Source organism: Pseudonaja textilis, chromosome 1 (genome assembly GCF_049901715.1).
Source record: "Pseudonaja textilis isolate UNSWEBS1 chromosome 1, rPseTex1.2, whole genome shotgun sequence".
NCBI lineage: Eukaryota > Metazoa > Chordata > Lepidosauria > Squamata > Elapidae > Pseudonaja > Pseudonaja textilis.
In genome coordinates this window covers 307,655,303-307,680,901 of record NC_141990.1, presented here as the reverse complement: position 1 = coordinate 307,680,901, position 25,599 = coordinate 307,655,303, and the positions used below count along the sequence as shown (strand labels likewise).

At 38.1% G+C, this 25,599-nt stretch overlaps 2 protein-coding genes across 10 annotated transcripts in view; one reads left to right on the top strand and one right to left on the bottom strand.

The window, feature by feature from the left end:
- Positions 1 to 939, bottom strand: part of AP5M1 (adaptor related protein complex 5 subunit mu 1) — a 13,105-nt gene extending 12,166 nt beyond the window's left edge. For 3 of the 7 annotated variants that reach the window (XR_015741219.1, XR_015741220.1, XM_026698691.2), the window contains exon 1: positions 653 to 787. The gene's annotated coding sequence lies outside the window, so the exon portion shown is untranslated. Of the gene's footprint in view, positions 1 to 90; positions 590 to 652 lie in introns of those variants that run through there. The other 4 variants (XR_015741221.1, XM_087922415.1, XR_015741222.1 and 1 more) reach the window with 3 other exon arrangements.
- Positions 676 to 25,599, top strand: EXOC5 (exocyst complex component 5). Of its 3 annotated transcripts, none has more exons than XM_026698689.2 (18): positions 676 to 1,029; positions 6,076 to 6,170; positions 7,164 to 7,311; positions 8,102 to 8,296; positions 10,714 to 10,778; positions 13,921 to 13,949; positions 14,053 to 14,162; positions 15,434 to 15,478; positions 15,758 to 15,898; positions 16,906 to 16,988; positions 18,246 to 18,455; positions 19,864 to 20,011; positions 20,701 to 20,809; positions 21,395 to 21,515; positions 22,725 to 22,811; positions 23,088 to 23,196; positions 24,809 to 25,024; positions 25,222 to 25,599. In XM_026698689.2, the coding sequence occupies exons 1-18, from the start codon at positions 928 to 930 to the stop codon at positions 25,408 to 25,410; spliced, it is 2,202 nt and encodes a 733-aa protein (XP_026554474.1). In that variant the 5' UTR covers positions 676 to 927; the 3' UTR covers positions 25,411 to 25,599. The 3 variants fall into 3 exon arrangements, with proteins under 3 accessions (XP_026554474.1, XP_087778540.1, XP_026554475.1); XM_087922414.1 differs by having other exon boundaries at positions 908 to 1,035; XM_026698690.2 differs by lacking the exon at positions 676 to 1,029 and adding an exon at positions 2,499 to 2,717.

The window sequence follows — 25,599 nt, the reverse complement described above, 5'->3', positions numbered from 1 at the left end:
CAGATTAGGGAATCTTAAATGTATTGGACAACAGGCTTTCAAAAGGAAATAAGGCCCCCTCACCCCAAATTAGACCCACCCATTCTATACCTGGAGTTACACCCCAACAAACACCCCAGTTTTGTAGGTCAGCAGTTTCTTGTATAGGGCTTCCCAACTTGAAAACCCCAGTTCTAGAAAGAGGATCTCCACCCAACCTGGCCCTTATAACAGGACAGAGCCTCCAAATTAGGAAGAAGCCCAGTTTCCCTTCCATGTCCAGTAGTGTAATTATTCCATTGAGAGGCTTCTCTGCAAGCAGAAAAGGCAGATTCTCTTGCAGCACACAAAGCCTCTTCCCTAGTCAGTGTCTCCCCTCCTTCTTATAGGAGACAGTCTCCTAAGCCAAGGAGCCGCACTCTGCCCCCAAATGCTTAAGGCATCCCTGGTAAATTAGAGTCCTTGCTCCAAAAACGCCTTCCCTCATAGCAGGAAACCGTTTCCTTTAAACCCCCTGAGACAACAGGCCTCAACTGCGCCGAGCAGAGCCCCCTTTTAGAGTACGCGGCCTCCTCCCGCTGTTACTCGATTCCCCCCCTCAACCAGAAGCGCTTCCGCCACCCGTCCCTCCTCTGGGTGACGGTTTGAGGAGGCCTTTGGTCCCAGCGCCGACCTCTTCGCCGGGTCTCTCTTTTTCGCCCGAAATGAGCGGAGTGTGGTTGCACCGGAGGGCCGAGAAGACGACAGCGGTGGCGGCGACAGCAGCTGACTGAGGCGCCTGGGCGGAGCCACCTTCCAGGCCTCACCGCGGCTGCGAGCCGAGCAGCACCGGTGGCCGTTTGAGGGGGGGCCTATGGTTGGTTTCCGAAGGAGGAGGAGTTGGAAGTTGCAGCCGCCGCGGGAGCGGCGAACGCGGCTGCTAGAGCAACCTCGCTGCGGGAAGAGACAATGGAAGAGGCCTGGCCTGGGCGCCGGGCGGCCGGCCTGAGGGGACGGGTTCGGGAGAGAGACAGCGACGGGAGTGCCCTGGTCACGCCCGAGCTCTTTGAGGTAAATGTTGGAGGGGGGATGGGGCGCCCACCCTCCTTTTCTTTCCCTGCTGCGAGAAGAGGACCCTTACGGCGGGAGAGATGGCCGAGGCCGCCCCAGAGATAAGCCAGCGGCCCTCACCCGGGGGCAGGTGGGTGGGAGTGATTGCCTCCGGAGGAGGGCGGCGGCCAGTAAGTCGCGCGTGGGAGAAAAGTTGTCACGGGAGAGCTCAATCCTGTACCGGCGTGGGTGTGTGTATGGACTTTTTTTTTCCCCAACAGGGAGGGTGCTTCTGGCTCACACCTTCCCCTCTGGCTCACACCTTCCCTTCCGCCTGAATAATTTGCGCTTTCTGTGGGCTGCTGACGCTGCCCGGTCATGGAAGCCTCGGGGGAGGAGGAAGTTGATGGGCCGAGGGTCTGTCAAGGGGTTCATGAGGGAGAAAGAAAGGGGGGAGATGTGCCTTTGCTGGAAAAGGAGGGGGAAGTGCCTTTCGCAAGTGTAAGAATGAACTATCTCGGGGGTTGGAAGTCTGGAGGGGCGAGAAACAGAATGATGTTGTGTGAATTGAAGGTGATGAAAGAGAAACGGTGGAAACGGAAGAGGCAGGCTGCATGAGACCTAAGAAAACCACCCGGTCCGGGCTGGAGGGACGGAGCCACGGAGGTCGCCGAAGTCAAGCTGGAAAACCACAAGTGGCCGCGGCGGGGAAAGGCAGGCGGTCGCTTCCCACCGACCCACAATTTACCCCGGACGGTGAAGGCCGCAGAGCCAATTCCAGCAACCACCGGAGATCAATGGATGCTTGACTGGAGACCGGAAGAGAAGGCGGAAGCCCAGATAGGCCGCCATCAGACTTCCAAGGATGGCTTTAGCGAAGAGGCAGAGCTGAGATGACCGGCACAATGGGCAGAAAAAGAGAGCGTCGTCGATGGGAGCCACTCGGAGTCGAAGAGGCCCGGAGGAAAGAAAGAAGCGTGGCGGCGGAGGGAGACGATGATGGATGAAGAACGGGGGAGGTTGGAACTGGAGGAATGTTTGGAGAAGCCGAGCTTAGTTCCCTCGAAGAAGGGGGTATCCGCGGGTTCATTGCCTGAGATCTAGCCAGCGGTCGAGGGTCGTTGGGAGACGGGAGAACCGAGAGCCAGATGTTTAGGAAGTTAGACTGTGCAAGATCGGTGGGGGGAAATAGTTTGAGGACAAAACGCCTAGAAAACAGTTGGGGCAAGAAAAGGGAAGAGCGGATTGGGGAGGGGAGTGTGGGAGGCAAAAGGAGTGTATTGAGTGGGAAGAGGTGAAGGTAGACCTCCCTCCCCCAGACCGGGAGGTGGTGGAGAGAAGTCGCTTGCAGAAAGAGGAATGGAAAGTGATAGGGGAAAAGGAAAAAAAAAACGTTGGAGAGGATAGAGATTGAAAGGGTGAAGAAAAGACCTCTGGGAGAGAGGACAGGATGATGGAAAGCACAGGGAGTCACTAACCATTGCCCAGGTGAGAGTGGAGCAGATGAGAAGAATGTGGGCAGTCACTTAAACTGCTGCCCAGAAAAGGAGCAAATGGGAGGACAGGAAAGAAATGAGAAGGGTGGAAATGTGGGAGAGTGGGAGGTAATAGGAGCTACTGGATGTTCTTAATGTTTAAAAGTTCCCCTACGTGATTGGAGTGAAGAGATGTCTGAAGAAGAGGATCAAGCTAGTGATAATCAGAGAGAGGTAATTGCAGACAATGGGGCAAGCTGTTCCAAGGGTGGGAGTTTAGGAAACTTGAGACCAATCCCCTCTTCCAGCCTCCTTGGTCACACTTAAATAATTAGGTGGATTGCTGGAACCTAGTCCCAGGTTGATGCTCTTAAATGCTAGGTGTGGCTTTAATAAGACAATGGTGACATGACTGAGAATAAAAGGGTAGATGTGGTATGTATCACTGAATCCTGGGTGAGTGAGGATGAAGTGTCCTGAGACTTGGGTTTCAGTAGTCCTCCTTGAGAGGTATAACAAAAGGGACCTGGAGGTGTAAACATTCTATGCAGGAGCTCTCCTAACCTAAATTATTTTAGATATTTTGATACTTTGGGTATTTTTTTGTTCACTATATTATATGTTATTGATTGTAAACCACTTAGAATCTGACTATTGTAGCATAAAAGCATTTGGAATAAATAAATTGTATCCCAACTTGTCATGTAAGATTATTTTGGCAAGATTATTTTGTAAACAATGATTTGCAATAAAATTTGGAATGGAAATGGGTTTGGAAAAAGATGTACAGTACAATGAGGATGGATGGCATATAGGTTTCCAGTTGTATTCATTACAGTCACACTATTTGAAAAGATAGTTTAACAGTAATCTTGTTTTTAATAAATGTTTCTCCCTGTAAAACTCCATTTTGTTTACAATTGGTGTTCTTAAAAGAGGAAAAGCTTGCACAGTAATATTGATAATTAAGTATTCCACCTCATCAGCTATTTTGATTCTGTGACAGCATTCTAGCAATCCACAGCTGTGGCATTTTGAACTGAGAATCCTTCATTAAAATCCTAGCTACTAAGGGAGTAACAGATCAATATTTAAGTTAAAGGTCTTATAGGCTTCTATTTTCATAACTGCATTTGCAGCAAATGTTTACCTGCTAGGAAGGGAATTCATTTTCCAAGATTGTCTTAAACTACAATTATTCAGACACAGCACTCTGGAAAAAAAATGGCAAAGCAAACCTCTCTGGGCACAAAATAGGGGCAAAGTGGGCTTTGAATTTACTTTACGAACAGATTTACTAGGGGCTTTATTTTTCTGGCCTGTTTGATTCCATTAAAAAAAAAACAAATTGAGTGATCATGTCTATAAATTTAGGGTCAGAATGATGTTAGTAGTATGGTATATGAAAGGTATATATAGGGAAGGAGGCGTGCCCTGGAAAATGAAGTCTCAGTTGAAAATGAATCTACAATCTTTGCTCATGCTGAAACATGGAAAAGTTAAAATCTCTCCAGAACATTTTTTAAAGAAAATTATATGTCCCTTCATTGAAAAGTCACAATCCTCCTTCCTGCTGCATCTAATTTACTGAAAAGTTGCATTGGATTCATATAATACCGGATTTTTTTTAGCATAACACAGGACTTCTTTATTTTCACTTAGTACTATGTGTGAGCCATTCACATTCAAAAAGGCATAGTTAAAATAACCCTAACTTAATAACAAAACCTAACTATTAACAGGGCTACTAGAAATATTTCAGGATGACAAATCAAAAGAATATCCCAAAAGCAGCAGCCAAGAAATGATAACAGGGAATCCATAAAATCTAGCAAGCCATAAAGCCATATTTTAAAACCTGTTGAAATGACCAGCCTGTTTTTTTAAATCCCACCACCACATTGCATTAACGGTGAATTAAGATTGGTCACCATAATATCGTTTTATGGAGCACGTGTTCTACTTTTTGAAGATTGCAACTGGGAAAGCCCCTTTCCTACTCTTCTGCCTCATGAAGACTTCTAATGTTTACTTGTAAATTCAGAATGCAGATGCCAGACTTTTTGATTTGTCATATTTTATGCTGGCGAGAGATCTTTGTAGAAATCCAGAAATACCAGTTAGTACAGTACTATTTCATTTTGTAAGTAAACCTGCAAAACTGAAGTTTACATACTGCAAAATTCCAATTGAGGTCTCAAAACATCAATAATTATGACCATACTATCTTTGTCCAGAAATATGCACGTGGAGAAAGGTAATCCATAGTGTCTAGTGTCAAGTTAATTACTTTGTTCTGTTCTCTAGCTTCAAACATTTCAATGTATAGATTCCCATATCATTTCCTGTAGAATACTTTGGAAGTTCAAGTCCAACAGCTTCCCAGATTAGAGGAAAAGAATGTAAACTTACTGGTTTTCACCATGCAAGTTAATTTACATGAGTCAAGTCAAAGACAGCCTTTGCTCTCTGAACAAGAGATCAAATGTTTGGTGGTGTTTTAGAATACCTAAATGTGATCAATCCCAAAATACTTTTGATTTGGAAAAGCTTTTTTTTCTTAGTGTTTTTTTAAAATCCCTGTACCTCCCAATAAATTAGATGTTAATGTTAGATTAAAAAAATAAACAAAAAACTCTGATCTTTTTTTCTCAAATGAAATTAGTACCGGCATTGTAATAATTTTATATTTAAACATGTTAATAGTTATCATTAAAGACAGTAGGTCTGTATAACTATTGCATTCTGTACACTTAAATTTAAAATCTGAATTAACTTAAAATACAGATAGCTTTCCCCAAAGACCTACAGTTCAGAAATGTCATGTAGAACATGAGAGTGACCTGGAGAGTTTGGGGTTTATAAATGTGCAAAATGGGAGTGGTGAGATGAAAGCCACAATGGTGGAAGAACTGGTACAGTGTATTTAAGAAAAAAATGGAAAAAAAATGAGTCATGATTAATTGGCTTCTTGAAAGCTTACCTCTGGTAATTTTTGGAAAATGTGGATGCTGGAACATGTGTACTTATACTATACTCTTATCAAGTGTATTCTTGTGAAATTATAAGGCAAACGTTTTAATGCAAAAGAGGACTATGGAATGTGAAATTGCCTTTTATTAAGGCAGACCACCCTTGTTCGAGCAGGTCCCTGAAATATGCTGAGATCCTTGTAATAGGATAAATTTAGGATTTTAAAAAAGACACCTCCTATTGCCCAATGGGAGCTTTTGAGCTAGTTTGTGCGAAAAGCTCACCGTATGACATGTTAGCCTTAGTGAATAACACTGCTGAATGAATTAGTAGTAGAGTAGACTGAACGTTGTTATTGACAGGTCCTGAAGTGCAGAAGGCTGGCAATTGCTACTTATGATTGCTAATTAAGCAAACTTTAAATGAAATATTTTATCATTTTCAAAATGTTTAGTTTTTAGATTAAATACACAAATATCACAAATGCCATTGGTCTTATTACAAAAATGTAGGAAAAATGATTTGAATAGGTCTTTTTTTAGTGAGATGCAAACAAAATGTAGACTATATTTCCAACTGTGACTCCTTGTAAAAAATTCTCTTTTCTTGTTATGGCTAGGAGCCCTTTGTAGCAGATGAGTACATTGAACGCTTGGCATGGAGGACTCCCGGTGGAGGCTCTCGAGGTGGCATGGAAGCTTTTGATCCCAAAAGGTAACAGCTGCATAATCCAGCCATATAGTTTGTACTTTAACCACCTTCAGCAAAGGACAGTCTTTCCACAATTCAAAGAAATATCCAGTAAGCACACCAGCTGTAACTGAACCTGCTCCCATCCACCCAAGCAAGCTTCTTAAGACATTTTCAGTATAGCTTAGAATGTGGTTAGAAGAGAACAGTTTTCTTTTCAAAACATAGATTGGAGAGCAAATGGATCTTACGCAGGCCAATCAACAGATCATTTTAGTTTCTGTAAATGATATCACAGGTTTAGTGAATTAATTCAGACATGGAATAAATTAAGGGCATATAACATTTATAAATTCTTGGATTAAGGAGAAGAAAACAGAAGAGAATAACAGAGTTGGAAGGGACTTTGGAGGTCTTCTAATCCAACTCCCTGCCCAGGCAGGAAACCATACACTATTTCAGACAAATGATTGTCCAATGTGTAAAAACTTCCAGTTGGAACACCCACAACTTCTAGAGGCAAGTTGTTCCGCTGACTAATTGTTCTCACTGTCAGGAAATTTCTCCTTAGTTTAGGTTGGTTCTCTTCTTAATTATTTTCCATCCATTGCTTCTTGTCCTGCCTTCAAGTGCTTTGGAGAATAGGTTGAATCCTTCTTCTTTATGGCAACCCCTAAGGTTTTGAAAAACTGCTGTCATGTCACCCTTAGTTCTTTTCATTAGACATACCCAATTCCAGCAACCATTCTTTATATGTTTTACCCTCCAGTCCCCTAGTCATCTTCGTTGTTCTTCTCTGTACTTTTTCTAGAGTCTCAGCATCTTTTTTACATCATGGCAACCTAAACTGGATGCAGTATTCCAATTGTGGTCTTAGCAAGGCATTATTTGTCAGTGTTATTTTGCAAAGGCTTTGTGATATTTATGTTCCTTATGTTGTATAATAGCTCATTTTAGTATCAAGAATAAACATTTGCATATTAAAACCTGTCTTATTAAACTCTTTATTCTCATCAGATTGCAAGAAGAATTTGTAAATCATATCAATGAACTGAAGTTGTTGGATGAACGAATCCAAAGGAGGGTGGAAAAATTGGAGCAACAAGTCCAAAGGGAAGCTAAGGAGTTTGCCAAGAAGGTTCAGGAACTGCAGAAAAGCAACCAGGTAAACAGGAAGATCACAGACTCTTCCATTGTTCTGACTCATTTCAGTAAATTATACTTAGAATGGCTGAGGTTGAATATTGTGCTTCTCCATAATGTGGTTGATTTGGTTTTGGTTTAAATGTGTTTTGAACCGAGCTGCTGTGGTTTGTAAAATCATGGTTTAGAGCTAGGTATTACCTTTCTGCTGGATTCTGTTCTAAATGTTGCATGAAAAGATGTTATTTTTAGTCCATGAAAATTTAATGCAGTAACAGTTTAGGCACACTATAGTAATCAGTAATTCTTATTTCCAGCGTACTTAACTGTAAACAAAATTTGAGAAATATTTGTCCTTTATTGATCACAACTCAACTTACCTTGATATCTCTGTACCTTTCCTTATACAAAGAGATTTCTTTTCAATTGTTTTAATTACATCATATGAAATATCCACAGCTATTAAACTAGCCCTGCTGGAATATGGACAAATATATGAAATTCAAATTTGTTTGGTGGAGAGCTTGCTATAATTCTACATTTCAGATGGAAACTACACACTGATCTTTGTAATGACCTATTCCAATTATTCTATTTCAGTGGAATTAATTTGGTTCCAATTAGTTAAAATGTTATTTTTCATCCATTGATTTTTAATTTTGGTAGGTGTTTGCACATTTTAGAGAGGCTTGGCTGAGCCCTGAATCATCCCTTATATTGGCTTCTGAGCTTTTACTTGAACTGAATGTTATTAAAGAACTTGATTTCCATTCATTATAGAAAACACAAACATTTTTGTCTATTTCTCCCAGGTTGCCTTCCAGCATTTCCAAGAACTAGATGAGCATGTCAGCTATGTGGCAACTAAAGTCTGTCACCTAGGTGACCTGCTGGAGGGGGTAAATACACCAAGGCAACGGCTAGTAGAGGCTCACAAACTGATGAAATACTTTAATGAGTTTCTAGATGGAGAGCTGAAGTCTGAAGTTTTCACCAATCCTGAAAAGGTAAGACCCATCAGCCAGATTGAATGAGGTTCCTCATGATAAACTGAGTTGCCCTAATTATAATTCTTGCTACAACTTTTCCACAGTTTAGCTCCCCGGTGAGCAACTTGTCCAGGCTCCATTGTTCCTGAGTGCAGATTAACTTCATTTGTCTGCTGATTCAGCTATTCTCAATGTGGTGGTGCTGTCACTTTTTCATTTTGCAAAATCATAAGCAACTTGAAAGAATGCTAAGAGAGTAATCCTTTAGAATGCCTTAGAAATCCCTTATATTCTTCTTCCGAACATCATGCCCTAATTCTTCCTACTTGTGAATGAACATTTTTTCCACACACGATCCTTGAGAAATCTCTCAAACAAAATCTCTTTGTATAGATGAGTATTTTCAGGGTGTGTATTTAGATTTCTTCTTAAGGCATACAATGAATACTGAGGTGCATTGATAAAACCTAGCAGATGTCAGAATTTTTTTTCTTGTGAATCTTAACCGCAATTTCAAATCCGTATATTTTTAATATGGGGCCATTTTAAATATGGATACCACCTGCTGCATCTCAACCAGGAAGGGCATTTGGAGCAGGACCCTTGAAGATGGATTCTGGGCTATGGGAGGAGGCATTATTTCAGATACTGTGGTTTTATAAAAAGCCATTTATTCCCAGCCTTTTAAATAGTAGCACAGGAGCAGGCAGCACAAACTGAATTTAACGAGAATGTGTCGTCTATGTGAGTTGCTCATAACTTATCCCTGTCTTTCTGATTCAGGACACATACACTCAGGACAAATTTATTGGACCTACCAAATGCAGCTGAGCTGGGACAATATCTCCCAATGATCTCTCTGCTCCAGTTATTTTGCAGGTCTTGTTTTCCTTGCCAGATCTTATAGGGATTTTCATCATTCATATTGAAAGCTGCTGAACTAGTAGAGTCACACTCCCAAATCAAGTTCCTAGTGTATGTTATTATCATAGTAATCAAAATAGTCTTAGTTCTTCAGTCCAAATGAAAGCCTGACTGAAATAATTCCAAATAATCAGCATTCTACAGATGTCTTGGAATTATGAGGACACCACTTTCTCAGTGAGCTTAGCCCTCAGTAATATTTGTGAGACTGGCAGATAGTTTCCAGCTGTTACAAGACAAGAGAGAGTTTATTTGAGAATGGGTGGGGAAGAATACACTTCTCCCACAAGGAAGCAATTATTTGCCTTAATCATGGGGCCGTCCTCCCTGCTTGATTAAGTTAGCTAGAAAGAAAAAGTGCTGAAGAAACAGAAAGTGGTTTTTACCTCTCCAGCACTTTGTCTTAATCCGTTAATTCATTCTGTACCATCAGGTCAGTTTTGTTTTCCATTTCTATGAACTACATGGACAGATTATCCCTAACCTGGTTTGTCAGATCTTCTTCCAATGGTATATTCATCACCACAATGACTGAATCCATCCTTGCTTCTGGTTATCCTCTTCATTTTTTTTCTTTGTACTTTTACCAACATTAGAGACTTTTCCAGAGAGCTAGATCTTTGCATAACATATCCAAAATGGGACAAGCCTGACTCAGTTGAAAATTCTGGGTTGATTTGTTCAATAATCCATTTGTTTGTTTTCTTGGCTGTCTATTGTATTTTCAGGAGTCTTCTCCATTAATATTCTTTCAATACTCACTTGCTTCTTCAAAATCCAACTTTTACTTCCCCATAGAGTGTTGCAGGAATACTGTTGCTTATATAATTCTGATCTTTGTAGGTATACACACAGCATTTGAATGTCTTTTCCAAGGCCTCTCTTGCTCTCTATCAAGGGCTAGTCTGTGGCATATTTCTTGAATCTGCATCGCTATTAGATCTAATTAAAGCAGATTGGAGTGACTTTATTCCTGGTTCTTAAATGGCAAGTTTAGCCCTATTAGTGCAGTTATGTGCTGCTGAAATCATTGGATAAGGAAATATGACTGAATCAAAGGTTGAATGAATTTATTGGAACAGGGTCCTGTAATAGTACTGGCTCTGGTATTAGATCTAGAAATATCATCTTGGAAAAAAGTTAGTCTTGTACTGTATGTGCAATCAAAAAACATATTTTGCTCAAACTACTTTGTCCAGTAAAATAAATGATAAACAACTATGCCAAAAGGATAGACTATGTAGGAACTGAAGCTGGTGGAAATGTCCCATAAAGATTTTAATTCTTGTACATATAGGAAATAAGATGATTATATTTATATATACGTACATAAGATAATTTTTTAAAAATAAATTCGTTGTGGGGCTGATTTTGAGGAACTATGTACTGGTCACTCAGTAAATAAATGCAATGAGGGATACTTCTCCAAATATTTTTGATTTTTACAAGTTAGTGTCATTGAAGACAAATCAAAGAAGACATTGAATAAACTTTATGTCTTTTCCTTATAGATTGAAGAGGCAGCTGATATTATCCAGAAGCTGCATCTGATAGCACAGGAATTACCTTTTGAAAGGTGAAGTGTGACTGATAGCTATAAATTATCTTTGATTTGTGTTTATACCAAACTAGAGTTTAATTCTTTCTACTAACATTTTTGAAGAAAGTGAGTCAAATTGAAACTCAGTTGTGTGATGAATCAAAATGAGAAACTTAATTTTAAAATTGACTTAAAACATAGGAGATATGTTTTACAAAGATCCATGATATTTAAAAATCTTTTGAACTTATATATTTATATACTTATTTAATGTATTTATACGACTCAGCGGTTGAAGTTTTCTAAATAGTTTAAAAATAATAGAAAATATAAATAAATTTACTAAAAAATGAAATGAAGGGAAACCAGCAGCCATGCAGTTCTCAAATATTTTGGTTTCAAAACCCTTCTATGTTCTTACAGATGACTGAGGAATCCAAAGCGCTTCGGTTAGTGAGGGTTATTTCCATGGATATTAAAAATTAAAAGCCATTAAAAATGAAGGCTGAAACATTTAAAAATATTGATTGATTTGAAGGGGCCTTGGAATCTCGAGGGATCTCCAGACTTTACTTTGAGAACTGTTGGATTAAGGAATAGAAAATAAAGATCTTCATTTGAAAGTGCCATAATCTGTTCTTTGGCAAAAAAAATCTCTCGGTAGAGCTTCCATATCCAACATCACCACTGCAAAATCTTCTGTCTAGTAGCCACCCTCTTCATTTTATTCACAAGGCTTCAGAAGCTGGCCTTAGAAGCTGTTAGATTTGTTTGGCAGAAGCCACTGCTTCAGGTGACTTGCAGCCATTTAGTGCCAGCACTTTGAAAGACCCAAACACATAAGCAGAGATGAGAAAGCCCTGGCTTAGTATATTCTCATCTTATTTTGGAATACCTATAGCTATGTTACCTTTTTTCAAATATAGTTTAATGTATAGTGCTTTACAGTAATGCATTTTGCAGGTTATCAAACTGTATTGTAAGCCACACAGAGTCTCTTTGGATAGTGAGATGGGCAGTATATAAGTTTCATACATAAATTGTCAGATAAGTGAAGCAAAACCATCACATTTCATTCATTATGTTAGAACATCTGATGAAAAGCATTCTTAGCTGCAAGAGAATCCAGTGACATGGTTGGAGGTACAATTTTCAATTTGAAAATTGAAAACCTGACCTGTGAAGTACAGGCTGCAAGTAGGCTGTAAACTGTCCCTAAAGCCCTGTTTTATGACTCTGAAGATCACCACCACCAAAGTTTGGCTGTGTTACTTCCTATCAAATCCAAATGGAAACAAATAAAATGTGCTAAAACTTCAAATAAGCTTAACGTATCTTGAACAGTAACCTCTCAATAATCATCTTGCTTAAAGTGATAGCATCCACTTATAAAACTTCGTTTTGTTTCTGCTGTGTGCTTATGATCACAATTTCTATAAATATATATATATTTTTGAAAGCTGGAAATTTGCAAGAAAGACGGCCTATCTTTCCTTTAGGAAGTATACAGCCTTTTTCAGAATAGATTGACTTATCCTCAACTGGGCAGATACTTGGTTTCATCTAGTTAGTATCATCTGGATATTGATGATACATCAGTCCATATTTTGAATGATATACCATATGGCTTCTCATTAATCAGAATATGAAATAAAATAAAGAATTTTATAGCATACATTTAATAAATCAGAGGAGTAAGCAGTCAGCACCACCTTCTGGAAGTGATACATCCAACAAAATCCGTAAGGATCACATGGAGGATTTTGGGTGGGTGCATGGGGTTCAAGCCAAAAAAGAATTCCATTGACTTCCCAGAGCAGTTTTGGTTCCTGTGCAAAGCCTGAAGGTCTAGAGAAATGGACCTAGACAATGTGATTTTTATCTTCGGCACAATCTTGTAAGATAAACTGTGATTAGCAATGACTGTGGCCAGAGAAGAAATTCAGCCTTGTCTTCCAAACTGTGTCTTGTCACTTTTTTGTATGCTTATGGGCTCTTCTTGAGGACGAGAAAGGATGCAGCATTCTTCCTGAAGTTAGTGTTTGTTTTCCACATTTTTGGGTTTATTCTTACTTAGAAATTTCTTTTATTCCTGTTTATTAAGGAAACTTTTCCATCATTCTGTTTGGACCTTAGCCTTAAAATAGCAATAGCATTTAGACTTATATACTGCTTCATGGTGTTTTTCAGCCCTCTCTAAGTGGCTTACATAGTCAGCATGTTGCCCCCAACAATCTGGGTCCTCATTTTACCAATCTCGGAAGGATGGAAGGCTGAGTTAATCTTGAGCCAGTCAGGATCAAACTCCTGGCAATGGGCAGAGTTAGTCTGTAATATTAATTCTAGCCATTGTGCCACCACAGCCCTCCTCAAACCGTAGTATGTAGACTGGTAGTAGAAGAAAAACCTCAGAATGTTTTAAATGATACTGATATAAAAGAGCTTCATTGGATAGGAACACAGGAAAGCTTGATATCAGTGACACTGCTAGAAACTGCAAATAAATACATAGCCATTGTACTACTTTCTTTTGGGATATGTAATATGCAAACCTTAAAAACGGAAGTAAGCCATAATAAGAAAAATAAATTACCATGATAGAAAAATAAAAAGCAATATAGCTAAATTTAGTCAGTAAGATCTTTTAAAAATATGTACAATTCTTATGCATCTACCAGCAGTATCGCCATGCAAAAAGTAAGACCAGCTTTGCTGCTCTTAGGATTTGAATACTTGGAGACCTGAATCTTAGCATTATTGGCTAACACTTGGCTTTTCTTGTGAGTCTCTGGTTTGGTAATAATTGAAATGTGTTTTCTTTGGACCGGTGGTGAGCACTGGTTTATTTCATTATTTGTTTGTTTATTTTTCAAATTTATACGACCACCCAACTCACACACAACAGGTTTATCTACTTCTCTTTGCATTTCATATGCTAGCTCAAAGTACTTGACAGGCAGTGTCCCTTAATCTTATTTTCTATAAGTATGTAGTTACATGGTGTAAATGATCATGGCAGTCATGTGTTATTTTTTAAAAAGCATTTTGCTTTGTTCTTGGTGTTAGATAGGTAAAATAAAAGCATTGCATCTAAAAATACATTGCATAAGTGTCTCATGGTTGGAAGATTGTAATCCTAAGGCATGAGTTTTATTCATCCTTTTGTTTTTTCCCACAGGTTTTCTGACGTAAAATCTAAAATAGCAAGTAAGATCGCATCTTTTAATGTTTTTGAAAATAATTCTGCTGCTGCCACTTAATCAACTGTGACATGTTATTTTACTTCTTTTATCCTCTTCCTTGAACTCAGGTAAGTACCATGACTTAGAGTGCCAACTAATCCAGGAGTTTACCAATGCACAAAGAAGGGGGCAAATCTACAGGATGAGAGAAGTAACTGCAGTTTTGCTACATTTTAAGGTAAGTAATCTTATCTCTAAGGCTGTAGCGTTGTACACATTTACAGAATCTCTTCTGTAGTGTTTCCTTCTGATAAACTGTGTTTATATCAAAGCACATGAGTAGTTTGGATATCGAAGCACATGAGTACTTTGGACCTGGAATAAATCTTTCTTGATGCCATTTTAACCCCAATAGAACTGTGCTAAAATACTTAGTCCCTATTGATTGATTGTATTTTAGTGAATATTTTTATTCCAGGAATGATACTTTCTTTTGTTATCGCAGTAATAACTGTTGGATTATTTCTTCATTAATTCCTTTCCAGCACTGGTATGAACCACATGGAGTGTCTTTCTAAAAAAAAACCCTCTTCCTCTAATAATCAATCTCTTCTCTATGTCTCATCTTGATCAGTGCAATTGATAGAAACTGTTTGAGTCAGACATTTGTGTGCAAGTTCAGACTGATAGCTGACTTTATAGACAGAGTTAGAACTTTCCTTCTGTGCTACACAAACTGAGCCTGTTTGTGTAATACCTCAGTGACTATGACTAAGTGCGATTAGGAGCAATAAGGATATTTAGAAGTATACTTTGATTCTGGGTGCCGTGGCGGTTCAGTTTTTAAGATGCTGGGCTTGTCAGCTGGAAAACCGACAGCCCAGGTTTGAAATCTGAACACTATGCAATGGGGTGAGCTCCTCTCCTCTCCTCTCCTCATCCCATCTCCCAGTAACCTAGGAGTTCGAAAGCATACAAGTGCAAGTAGATAAATAGGTACTACTCTTATAGGAAGATAGCAGCACTCTGTGACATTTTGCTGGCCATATGACCATGGAAATGTTTTTGAACAGCACTGGTTCAATGGCCTGGGAATGGAGATGAGCACTGCCTCCTATAGTCCACAACGACTAGTGCAGTAAAATCCACAAGGACTCCTTTTTTCATTGTGATCTTATATATCACAAGCTGAAAAAGATTGGTATTCTTGGTATTAAAATTCTCATCTGAATGAACAGGTCTATTGCTATTGATTCAACTCAGGAGACAATGGCTCTGAGAGGCTATTGAATTGGGGAAATTAAATAGAGTAAAATGGATAGTAGATAAATGGCTTCATTTGATGACCAACATTTTAGTTGATTCTGTTGTCATTTGAGAGATTAAAAAAAGAAAGAAGAAGCCAGAAAGGTAGATACTTTCTACCTATTGTTTTTTTTTTAAATTAATGCCAAACAATATGAATATTGAATATTTAACTTCATTGCAGAATCTTTTTTTCTCCCATAGGGCTATTCCCACTGTGTCGATGTGTATATAAAACAGTGCCAAGAGGTAAGGCTTTGGGTTAAATATTATGTTGTGTTTATATTTATGTGAAATATCTATACCAGTGGTTCTCAACTTGTAGTCCATGGAGGTCTGTGAATGCTTGAAGAAATGTTATGACTTAAATCTTGAGTTAAGTCTTTGGGGTCTGTGGCTGTGGTCCATGACCACAACAAGTATTTAAAAGGGGGTCTGTGGTGAAAAAAAGGTTGGGAACCACTGGCCTATACAAGAGATACAAATATCTTAATGTAGAAACTCTCTTCTAATTTTTCTGTGACTCAGGGTGCCTATTTGAGAAATGATATTTTTGAAGATACAGCCATTCTGTGCCAGAATGTGAATAAACAAGTTGGAGATATATTTAGTAGTCCAGAGACTGTAATGGCCAAACTTATTCAGAATATCTTTGAAATTAGACTTCAGGTAACTTACATTTGTTCTATATTTTTAAAGCTACTTGCCAATATAATGTTAACTTTTTTTTTTTGTAACTATAACTTTACTTGTACCAAATGGCAAGAAAGTATTATGTATGATTGGTGGCCTATGCCAGTCTTTCCCAAACCTTTCTCTCCATTTGACATGGACATTGTCTGATAATGGACATGATGACTTGGAATAATGGGAGTTGAAGTCCCAGATACCTAGAAAATCTCCCATTGAAGAAAGCTGGACCTGCCTGGTCCTTTCCACGTGCATGCTTTCTCTTGATTCAAGCTTTTGTTTTCCAGTGTTGGATGGTTCACCCAATCTGTGGTTCCTAGTTGTGCATGGACATTCTCTTACGGCAGAGGATCTTTAAGGGCATGATTAGGAGAAGACTCTGGAATGTTTTATATTTAAAACCTGAATGCTACTTCAGACAACTATCTAGGGATCTCGAGATGCTTATGCTTAGTTTTATTTCCTGTTATTCCTCTGCTTAGGAGATGTTTTGCTTTACGTTTGGATTCTTGGATTTTCTGTCTATCTATATCTATAAGCACAGGGAAAGAGAAAGAATGCATAAGAAGACTAAAACCAAATGCTTCTGATAATGCTCTGCCTTCTTGTATTTAAAATTAGAGAACAGCATGTCAAAGCATTGGTATTTCTTTTGTAACGAATGAAAATGATTTGTTTAATATATGAAGTCCTTATGGGGAAAATAATGCAAAGGGTATCCGCATGTCTATATTTGTTTTCTTTTTTTATCCTCTCCCTCTCCTACCTAGGCTTTGGAACAAATTGGATAACAATGGTTAGGTTACACTGAAAAGACAAAATTCAAACAATTGCAGAAATGTGCTGCGAATGGGTGCAATGTAATGTTGCCACTGATTGTGATGGAAATTTCATAACTGAATTAAACTGCATTGAATATATATTAGGTATTTGTATTCTTAATGGAAAGGAAAGAAATAATAAAATGCTGGCCTTTACTTTCACAGGGTTATATAAAAGACCAGTTAGAAGAACATAAGAAATCGGATGCAGAGCAATATCTTCAGAGTCTTTATGACCTGTACACAAGGTTGGTTCTCTTTTAAATAACTTAAGGAATAAAGCTCTAAGAGGCCCAGGGTTGGTCTTCTCATTTGATTTATCCTTCTGCAGTTCTGTGTAGATTCTGTCATTTTTTGAAATTATGGATTTTTCATTATGCTAGGTTGCATTAATTTATATAGTAATGTAGAGAAGCTAGAGTGAAAATGATTGCACCAGGTCTGTTTATGTGTGTAATACTAGGGCAGAATTTGCTTTAACCATAAGTTGTTTTTTAAAAAAACAGGATCATGATGGAATTATTTTTACACATAAGCAAATTAATTATGGGTTTTCCAGCCAATTTCTGCTTTCATTGCTTAATATATATTTTGGACCCAAAATAGTTCAGATGAGCATTAAAAAAAAAAACAGGAATAGGTTCTATTCAGAGATAAAAAAAAGGCATGAAAGCAAGCCCAAATTCTTAAATCAACAGTAAGCTATGTGTTCAAATTATGATTTGTTTCCGAAAAGTAAACAGTGATTTGTATGGGCTTGGAGTTATATGAAGCTAGAAACAAGGTACATTATGGCTTAACATTATGTGTAAAACCTGTTTTTACTCTCATTTCTGACATAAAATTTAGTGCCTGCCTGCTGATAAAAGTGCTAACCTTTGTGTTAAGTCAACCCAGAGTGCGGGAAACTGCTTGAATAGCGAGCTATTCTTATGTGAGACAAATACAAGTCAGTTGGGAAGAATTGGTTTTGGCATTCCATAAGGGAATGTAAAAAAGATTGATTAAAGATCTCTTGTTCTTACTAGGAGATTTTCTAGTAATCTCTAATTCAGTTAACTGCTAAGGTCCATGTTTGCTTATTGGTAGATCTCCGAGTGATTTCCAGTAGGTCAGCAAGGATTTCTGACTTCCAGTTGTTTTAACAATACCTGTAACAAAATGACACCCCCGCTCCCACCCTCAATTACTTTACAGAAGGGAATTGTAGTGTTTTTGTGTGAAAGGGCTATGAGCTGTGTTCATTTCTCATAATCAAAAGAAATTCCTGGGCTGAGAATTCTTTAATTTTAAGTGTTTGTCTTTTGCTCTAAGCCCCAGCTGCTGGATCTTGGGGTTCTAGATAAAATAGGCTTGAGGTCTGCCTACTTCCATAATAGGGCTAGGTGCATTCTGACTCCTTACTGTGCCCCCTAAGAAGTGAACGTTTATAGATGTTATATACCTGTATTTTACCTCCTGCAACTACATTGTTTTCTTCTCTTGCTCCTGGCCTTAACATAAAGGACTACTAATCTTTCAAGCAAATTGATGGAGTTTAACTTGGGCACTGATAAGCAGACTTTCCTGTCTAAGCTTATCAAATCCATCTTTGTTTCTTATTTGGAGAATTACATTGAGGTGGAAATTGGTTATTTGAGAAGCAGGAGCTCCATGATTCTGCAGCGCTATTATGATTCCAAAAATCACCAGAAGAGAGCTATTGGAGGTGGAGGGTAAGTACTACTTTTTAATCTTTTTATTGTTGTCTTACATACTTGTAAAATTTGCAGCATGTATAAACTTCTTTAAGTTTGTATACCTTGTTTAAAATGTGTGTGTAATGCTTACGTTAACAATAGTTCGATTGTATAATGACAGTTACTGAATGATTATGTACCATCAAGGTGGTGTCATCAGGCATTTCCTTTTCCATGTAGGAATCTGTGTTGGATAATCTTAAATATTATTTTACTAGCATGTAAATTAAGGGTATTAGTTAGATCTCTTTCCATATAGTTATAAAGACTGACCTCTTCCAGGCTGTTGGCTCCTGAGTCATTTTCCAGATTTCTTGTCATAGTTTGGTTAGCAGGTTTTACTGCTTTTTATTCTGTTGCTTGCCATGTTTTGATAGATACTCTATCAATTCATAGCCTTCCAACTCTGTAAAGGTTGCATTGCTGATATAATTTTGTCTTACAGTACTAAAGATTCTTGTTACAAGGGTATATCTTCTAAGGTACCTTAGAAATCGACATCTCTGGTAAAAAAATTCAGTGAACCCAGTCAATCTTTTTTTTTTTGTTTAATCTTTGAAGACGTTAGCTACAAAACCAGCCTGAAAATCTGTAATGATCTGTGATATGACCATAAATGTCCCAACAGGGGTAACAGTGTGATCTCTTTGAAGGTTTCTATTTTGCCTATTCTAAAAATCCTTAGAAGAGGCAACAGGAAATAAATAGAATCTTTAATACATTGGCATATTAGCTATTGTAGTGTATCCATGCCATACAGCCTTTTAAAATACAAACTATTTAATGCACATTGCAGGTACAGATTTTGTCCAGCAATTGATATGTTAGAGCAAATGAATTTCCACATTCCCATGATGCTTTTTGTCATGGAAAAGGTGGTAATTTAACAGAATGCATACAAAGCATCTCTGTTACAATGGTGTCTTTTACCGAACTGCACAATCAGGATCAGTTTCTAAAACAGCTATGTGAGCCTGGAAAAAGGCTCTATAACTTCTTTAGTGATTGAAAATGCATTGTATGTGCTCCCATGGATTTTTTTTTAAAGAAGTTCTCCGGTTTTAGCACTTACCTCTTCATGAATATCTTTGATTCTGCCGTAACATCTTGAATTTTCTTCTGAATGACTGTATGTTTCCAGCCATAGAGGATGCTCTCGATCAGTGTTGTGGATTTTGGTGCATTACAGAGAAAAGTGGTTGTTTTTTAAAGGAAGTATATGTCAAATAATGTCATTAAAAAAAGAAGCCCTTTTCTCCCAGTAGAAGGGTATTTGTTTGTTACATTTAATATGTAAATTTGTAGTTCATAATACTTGAAAAATTAATCAGAGAAAAATCTAACTTCAGTTAATAATCCTATCTGGGGCATTTCTTTTTTTTAGTATTCAAGACCTCAAAGAGAGAATACGACAGCGAACCAACCTGCCTTTAGGCCCAAGCATTGATACCCATGGTGAAACTTTCTTGTCCCAGGATGTTGTGGTTAATTTATTACAAGAAACCAAGCAAGCTTTTGAAAGGTGTCATAGGGTGTGTATATGCATAATATAGAGCTTCCTAGCTATTACATATTAGAATACTCATGTAAACAATATACACTTATTGGTTAACTATAATTCAGCTGCTGAATTATCTTGGTTTTATGCTATCTTTATGAGTTATTTAAAGTAGAAAAAGTAATAGATAATTTCATGAATTGATAATATATCACAACTTTTAGGGAAATTGAAGGGCCTGGATAACACTGCAGAAAACCATTGCTTATTGTTAAGGTCCCCACAATATGTGTGTGCTCTCTATTTTGTGTAGGTTGAGTCTGGATCCCAAAGACCATCCTGGAATTTAGGTATTCCAGCATTTTAATTTGCCTTTTAACATATTTCAAAGATAAAATTACACCTGTTTGTGAAAAACAGATGAACAAGAGAGGAACAAGAAATATTTCTTTATAAAAGTACGACAGATTGTCCAGAACAAGAAAGGAAGTATAAGAAGAGCAATATTTGAGGCTTATTAGATATATCTCAACTTGTCTGCAAATTAGAATATAGCTAATACAAGAGTGGAAACGATTTCAGATCATCACTAGCAAGAACGTGATATGTGAATGTTGATCTATGTTTCCACAATTACACTTGTTTGAAAGTAGTCATATAAATATGCTTGCAAATGATTTCTTGCTAGACAGATGATGAAGTTGATGTTTTTCATTTTTAAAGCTTTCGGATCCTTCTGATTTGCCTAAGAATGCTTTCAGGATTTTCTCTTTGCTTGTGGATTTCTTGTGTATTGAGCATATTGATTATGCTGTGGAAACTGGGCTGGCTGGTAAGTCTATTTCTGTTTTACATTGTGGGACAAGTATGATGATTGGTAGAAGTAAATTTATAAGCAATAGCAAAAATGAAATATAAAATTATATATTTTAAAAGTTTTTAAAGGATCATTTAATTCCATAATACATTTTATTGGTTCTAAATAGGCAACTTGTTTAAATATTAGGTCTGTGCATGCTTTAAAATGATTCAGAAAATGTACTTCAGCGCTACTAAAAATACAAAACCTCTGTATTATTCATTGAACCTACCTTTCTTTAGATTTCCATATGATTCTGAAAAAAAAGATGTGGCTGCTTTAAGAGTTGCATTAACTTGAGAGAATCAACTCTTGAAAACAATCACAATGTCCTTTGGGCTTACATGAAATCACCTTTTTCTGAATCATTTTCAAAGCATGTGCAGTCCTTACAGATAACGTTTGCAAAACAAATAATCCTTCTTAATATGCTTGATAAATTTGTCCTAAGATCAGTTGTATAATTATTACTCATGATTCCTGATAGACTGTTAATTGGATTTTTTTTTCTTAGTCCCAGTGAAATTTTAACATGTTGACATTTCATTTCAATTTTAGGTATTCCATCTCCAGATGCCAAGCATGCAAATCTTTATTTCCTGGATATTGTAAATCAGGCTAATACCATTTTTCATCTTTTTGATAAGCAGTTCAATGACCATCTGATGCCGTTGGTGAGGTAGGTCATTTATGTATCCTCATGCCAAAATCCACGTGGAATTTGGGTTCAGACTCAGAAATATTGCTTCTCTCAAAATCTTCCTGAATAAAGCCATATTAGAAGTGCAGAGACTTGGTTTAAATAACCTCAGTCTAATCATTTTGTATTAATGGCTTCCCTTGTAATAGATTAGCGTTCCTTTTGGAAGCCTGTCGTTCTTTACTTCATACCAGTGTTTAGATTTTTTAAATAAATAATAAAGCTAGTGCTGGTTTAACTATGGGCATGTTTATGCACTTTGCTAAAGTTGGCTAGTTTGAGAAACGGAATGTTGAACCTAAATAGGCCTCTGATATGATCTAGCACAGGGGCGTCAAACTTGCAGCCTGTGGGCCAGATGTGTCACACTCTGGCCACACTTATCCCTGTTTTAGCTAAGAGGGAAAAAGTCACGATACGTCAGTGGTGGTATTCAGCCGCTTCGCACCCCTTCGGGCAAACCGGTAGCAAGGATTTGCCATGGTTCACCGAACTTCTGGCTGGCCATGCCCCCAACCTGGTCGCCCGGTCACTGCTCGCTTGCACCGCCCGCCCGATGCTTGCCCGCCCACTCACTCCTTAAGGTATTTCCTATGAACAGCTGTGCCGGGATTCCCCTGGCTTCTTATGCTTTGCCTTGATTTTTGCCTTCCTGGGCCCCAAGGAAGCTTCCTGGGAGCAAAAACACCCCCCCAAGGCTCCTCTGAAGCCAGGAAAGGCCCCAAAAGCAGGGTGGGGAGGTGGGAGTGCTGCTGCTGCAAAAAAGCCACACCCACCCAATCACATAACCACACCCACCTAGCCACGCCCACAGAACTGGTAGTAAAAAAATTTGAATTCCACCACTGCGATATGTCACATGACAACAACGTGATGCAGTGAATTTGACACCCCTGATCTGCAGGATTCCTCTTAGATTCTGAAAATATGTAATAGTTTTCTGTGTTTGTCTGCATCTTGTATTAGTTTGGATTCCCTTGAATTCCCAAGTCCCCCTTTCACATCAGTTGCCTTGTTCTGTATATAATTTTGACGTGAAAGCTTATTTTCTGTGAAAGGCTGGTAAAAGGGAGATGAGCTAGAAAATCCTTGCACAAGTTAAGTGCTAGGAATGTCCAGGTTGTTTGCAGTGGACGCGTGCATTCACTGGTGGTTGATATTAACTGCCCGTTTTTTAATTTGTCACAGCTCTTCTCCTAAGCTTTCTGAATGTCTTCAGAAGAAAAAGGATATCACAGAGCAAATGGAGGTGAAATTGGATATGGGCATAGATAGGCAAGTTAAGTTTTCATATTTTAGTTTCTCTTTTATTTTGCCCATTATTGTATTAATGTATTAAACGCAGGATTAAATATATTTTTAAGAATTCATCACAAGAAGTATATTAAATATTAAATAATGAAAACAATAATTTGGCAGTCTAGCACTGCAATTTCATGAAAATAGAAAATGCATGTGCATTTCATTGTAATTTATAAAGATCACACTGTAACTTTGTAAAATTTAAAATGTTCTTTCTAAAACTTACAACCTAGTATTTTGATTTTGAAGGACACTAAATTGCATGATTGGACAGATGAAGCACATCTTAGGAGCTGAACAAAAGAAGACTGATTTCAAACCAGAAGACGAGAACAATGTTCTGATCCAGTACACTAATGTGAGTAACTATATATAGCTTAGTAAGTGACAAGTGGCACAGCAAGTAATTGGGTTGCTGCTGGTACTCTTTCCTACAGTTAACTGTGCCCGGGTTACATTGTATATCTTTGCTTAATAGTAAAATTTTCTTCCACTTATATATGAATTTGGATGTAGTTTTCTGTGTGATTTAAGCTAGGGAGAATAGTAGCATTTCCTTATACAGTATGTTCAGTGTTACTATAGAAATATTTCTTAGACCAATTGTATTTCTTTAAATAATTTAGATTTTCTGCAAGAAGTCTATATCCTCTATATATTTGCCATCATGATTGAACACTTATCTACCACCAGCAGTCAATCTACCCATTCTGTAGAATAATGTATTCTGCATTTCAGCTATAACAGGGGATATACAGAAAGCAAGAGTGAAAATGTTCACATCCCTTTTCTGACAGCATAAATAACAGAGTTAGAACTCTGTGTTGCTGTCATCAGATCCAAAATCTATTAAACTCAGATCATGTACAATCTTGTATTATATATTAGTTGTAGAGCTGTTTTTCTTAGTATTTTTTCCTGCTTAGTTGCAAAGCCTGCTTGTTTTCCCACCATGCTTGTCTAATTCTTACAGCAAATCAGCCAACAAATGATTTTGTTTATCAGCTGGATTGTTGCAGAGCCTGGTGCTGATAGGGGATTATTGGCCTAAGGTCACCTGGTAATTTGTCTGCCTCAGTGAAGACTAAAACCTAGGTCTCCTTGCTCCTAGTCCAGCACCTGCCATGCTATTGGTTCTCATATTTGGTATAAGATACTTTATATTAATTATGCCTAAATTAAGAGAGCCAGTTTGATGTAACATTTGCCTTAGTCGTGAAGCCCATCAGGAGACATTGGGCCAGACATTCTTTCTTAACCCTAAGAAGAAGGAGGCAAACCACTTCCCAAAAACCTTGCCAAGAAAACTGTAGGGACTAGTCCTCATAATTGCCAGGAGTCAGAAAGTGAACCGAAGGAATGAATAATAACAATTTATTTTTATTGGAATTCAAATCTCCTTTGTCTATTCCACAGAGTAAATGTAGAATGATGCTGACATTAGTCAATTATACTATAATTGTTTGAAGGTTATAGGTTTGGTGGGTATGTGTGATTATTTTCTCATATTAATTTTACTAAAAGATTCACTTTTAGTAAAAAAAAAAAACTCTGTATGTTAGAGAGGAGCAGAGTGATTTATAAATAATAAACTATATAATGGGTAAGATATTCAAGGCAAGGTAGATCTTTTCAGCAATGTGACTGGAAAATTAATACAGTTTCAATTATGGATGTCCAAAATAGACTGCAATGTAGTTACTTCAGGTAGTAACTGGACCACCAAGGTTTTTCTATGTAAACAAGCTGCTATCCATTGCAAAGGCTTGAATTCTTTTAACAAAAAAGAGGTGGAGAGAATTTCATGTTCTGGGGGGGAAAAAAAACATCTGAAAGTAATATACTAGGTACTTTCATTGAATGAAAGTTGGTACCCTAGGAGTACCCCCAGAGTGTCTCCTCTCATCCATTTTGTAGCTTTCATATCACGATGAATCTTTTCTCCTTGACATCCCTTGTTTATGTGACAGGCCTGTGCCAAAGTCTGTGCCTATGTTAGAAAGCAACTGGAAAAGATCAGGAATTCCATGGATGGCAAGAATGTGGACAGTGTTTTGATGGAGTTTGGTGTTCGTTTCCATCGCCTTATTTATGAGCATCTACAGCAATATTCCTACAGCTGCATGGGTGGCATGTTGGCAATCTGTGATGTGGCTGAATACAGAAAGTGTGCCAAAGAGTTCAAGGTGAGTATTGGCTATTATTGCAGGTACAGTCTGAGATATAGCTGGCATACATATGCTGTCTCTCAGATTTGTTGTATCTCTGAACAAGATGACAAAAAATACTGCATTAAGAAATATGTAAGCTGACTTTCTGAAAAGTACCCCTTGATGTTTGATGTTTATACTGAATTTTGCTTTGCTTTTCCCGACTGTCACAGGTTGCGTTGGTATTGCAGCTTTTTGACACGCTACATTCCCTTTGCAACCTCCTGGTTGTAGCCCCAGATAACTTGAAGCAGGTCTGCTCAGGAGAGCAGCTGGCTATTCTAGAGAAGAATATTCTCCATTCCTTTGTACAGCTCCGCTTTGACTACCGATCTGCTCGCCTTGGTCGCCACTTCAGCTGAGCATGCAGAAGAAGGAAACCAAGCATTCACAAGGACTTGGTTTATCAGCAGCATAAGAGAGTGGCTTTTCAGTGAAAATTGAGCGTGGAGGTTGCTTGGACGAACAAACTGTCATAACTAAATTGATCTTTACCACTGTCCTGTTTTCATCTCGCTTCTGGAATAAATAATCTTATCAGGTTCCTCCTA

What these genes read in the sequence shown, in the direction of transcription:
- EXOC5 (XM_087922414.1), top strand. Translation starts at nt 928, where the DNA reads ATGGAAGAGGCCTGGCCTGGGCGCCGGGCGGCCGGCCTGAGGGGACGG. An exon ending in AACTGCAGAAAAGCAACCAG is followed by an intron (nt 7,312 to 8,101) that starts GTAAACAGGAAG and finishes TATTTCTCCCAG; the next exon opens with GTTGCCTTCCAGCATTTCCA. An exon ending in CAGGAATTACCTTTTGAAAG is followed by an intron (nt 10,779 to 13,920) that starts GTGAAGTGTGAC and finishes TTTTTCCCACAG; the next exon opens with GTTTTCTGACGTAAAATCTA.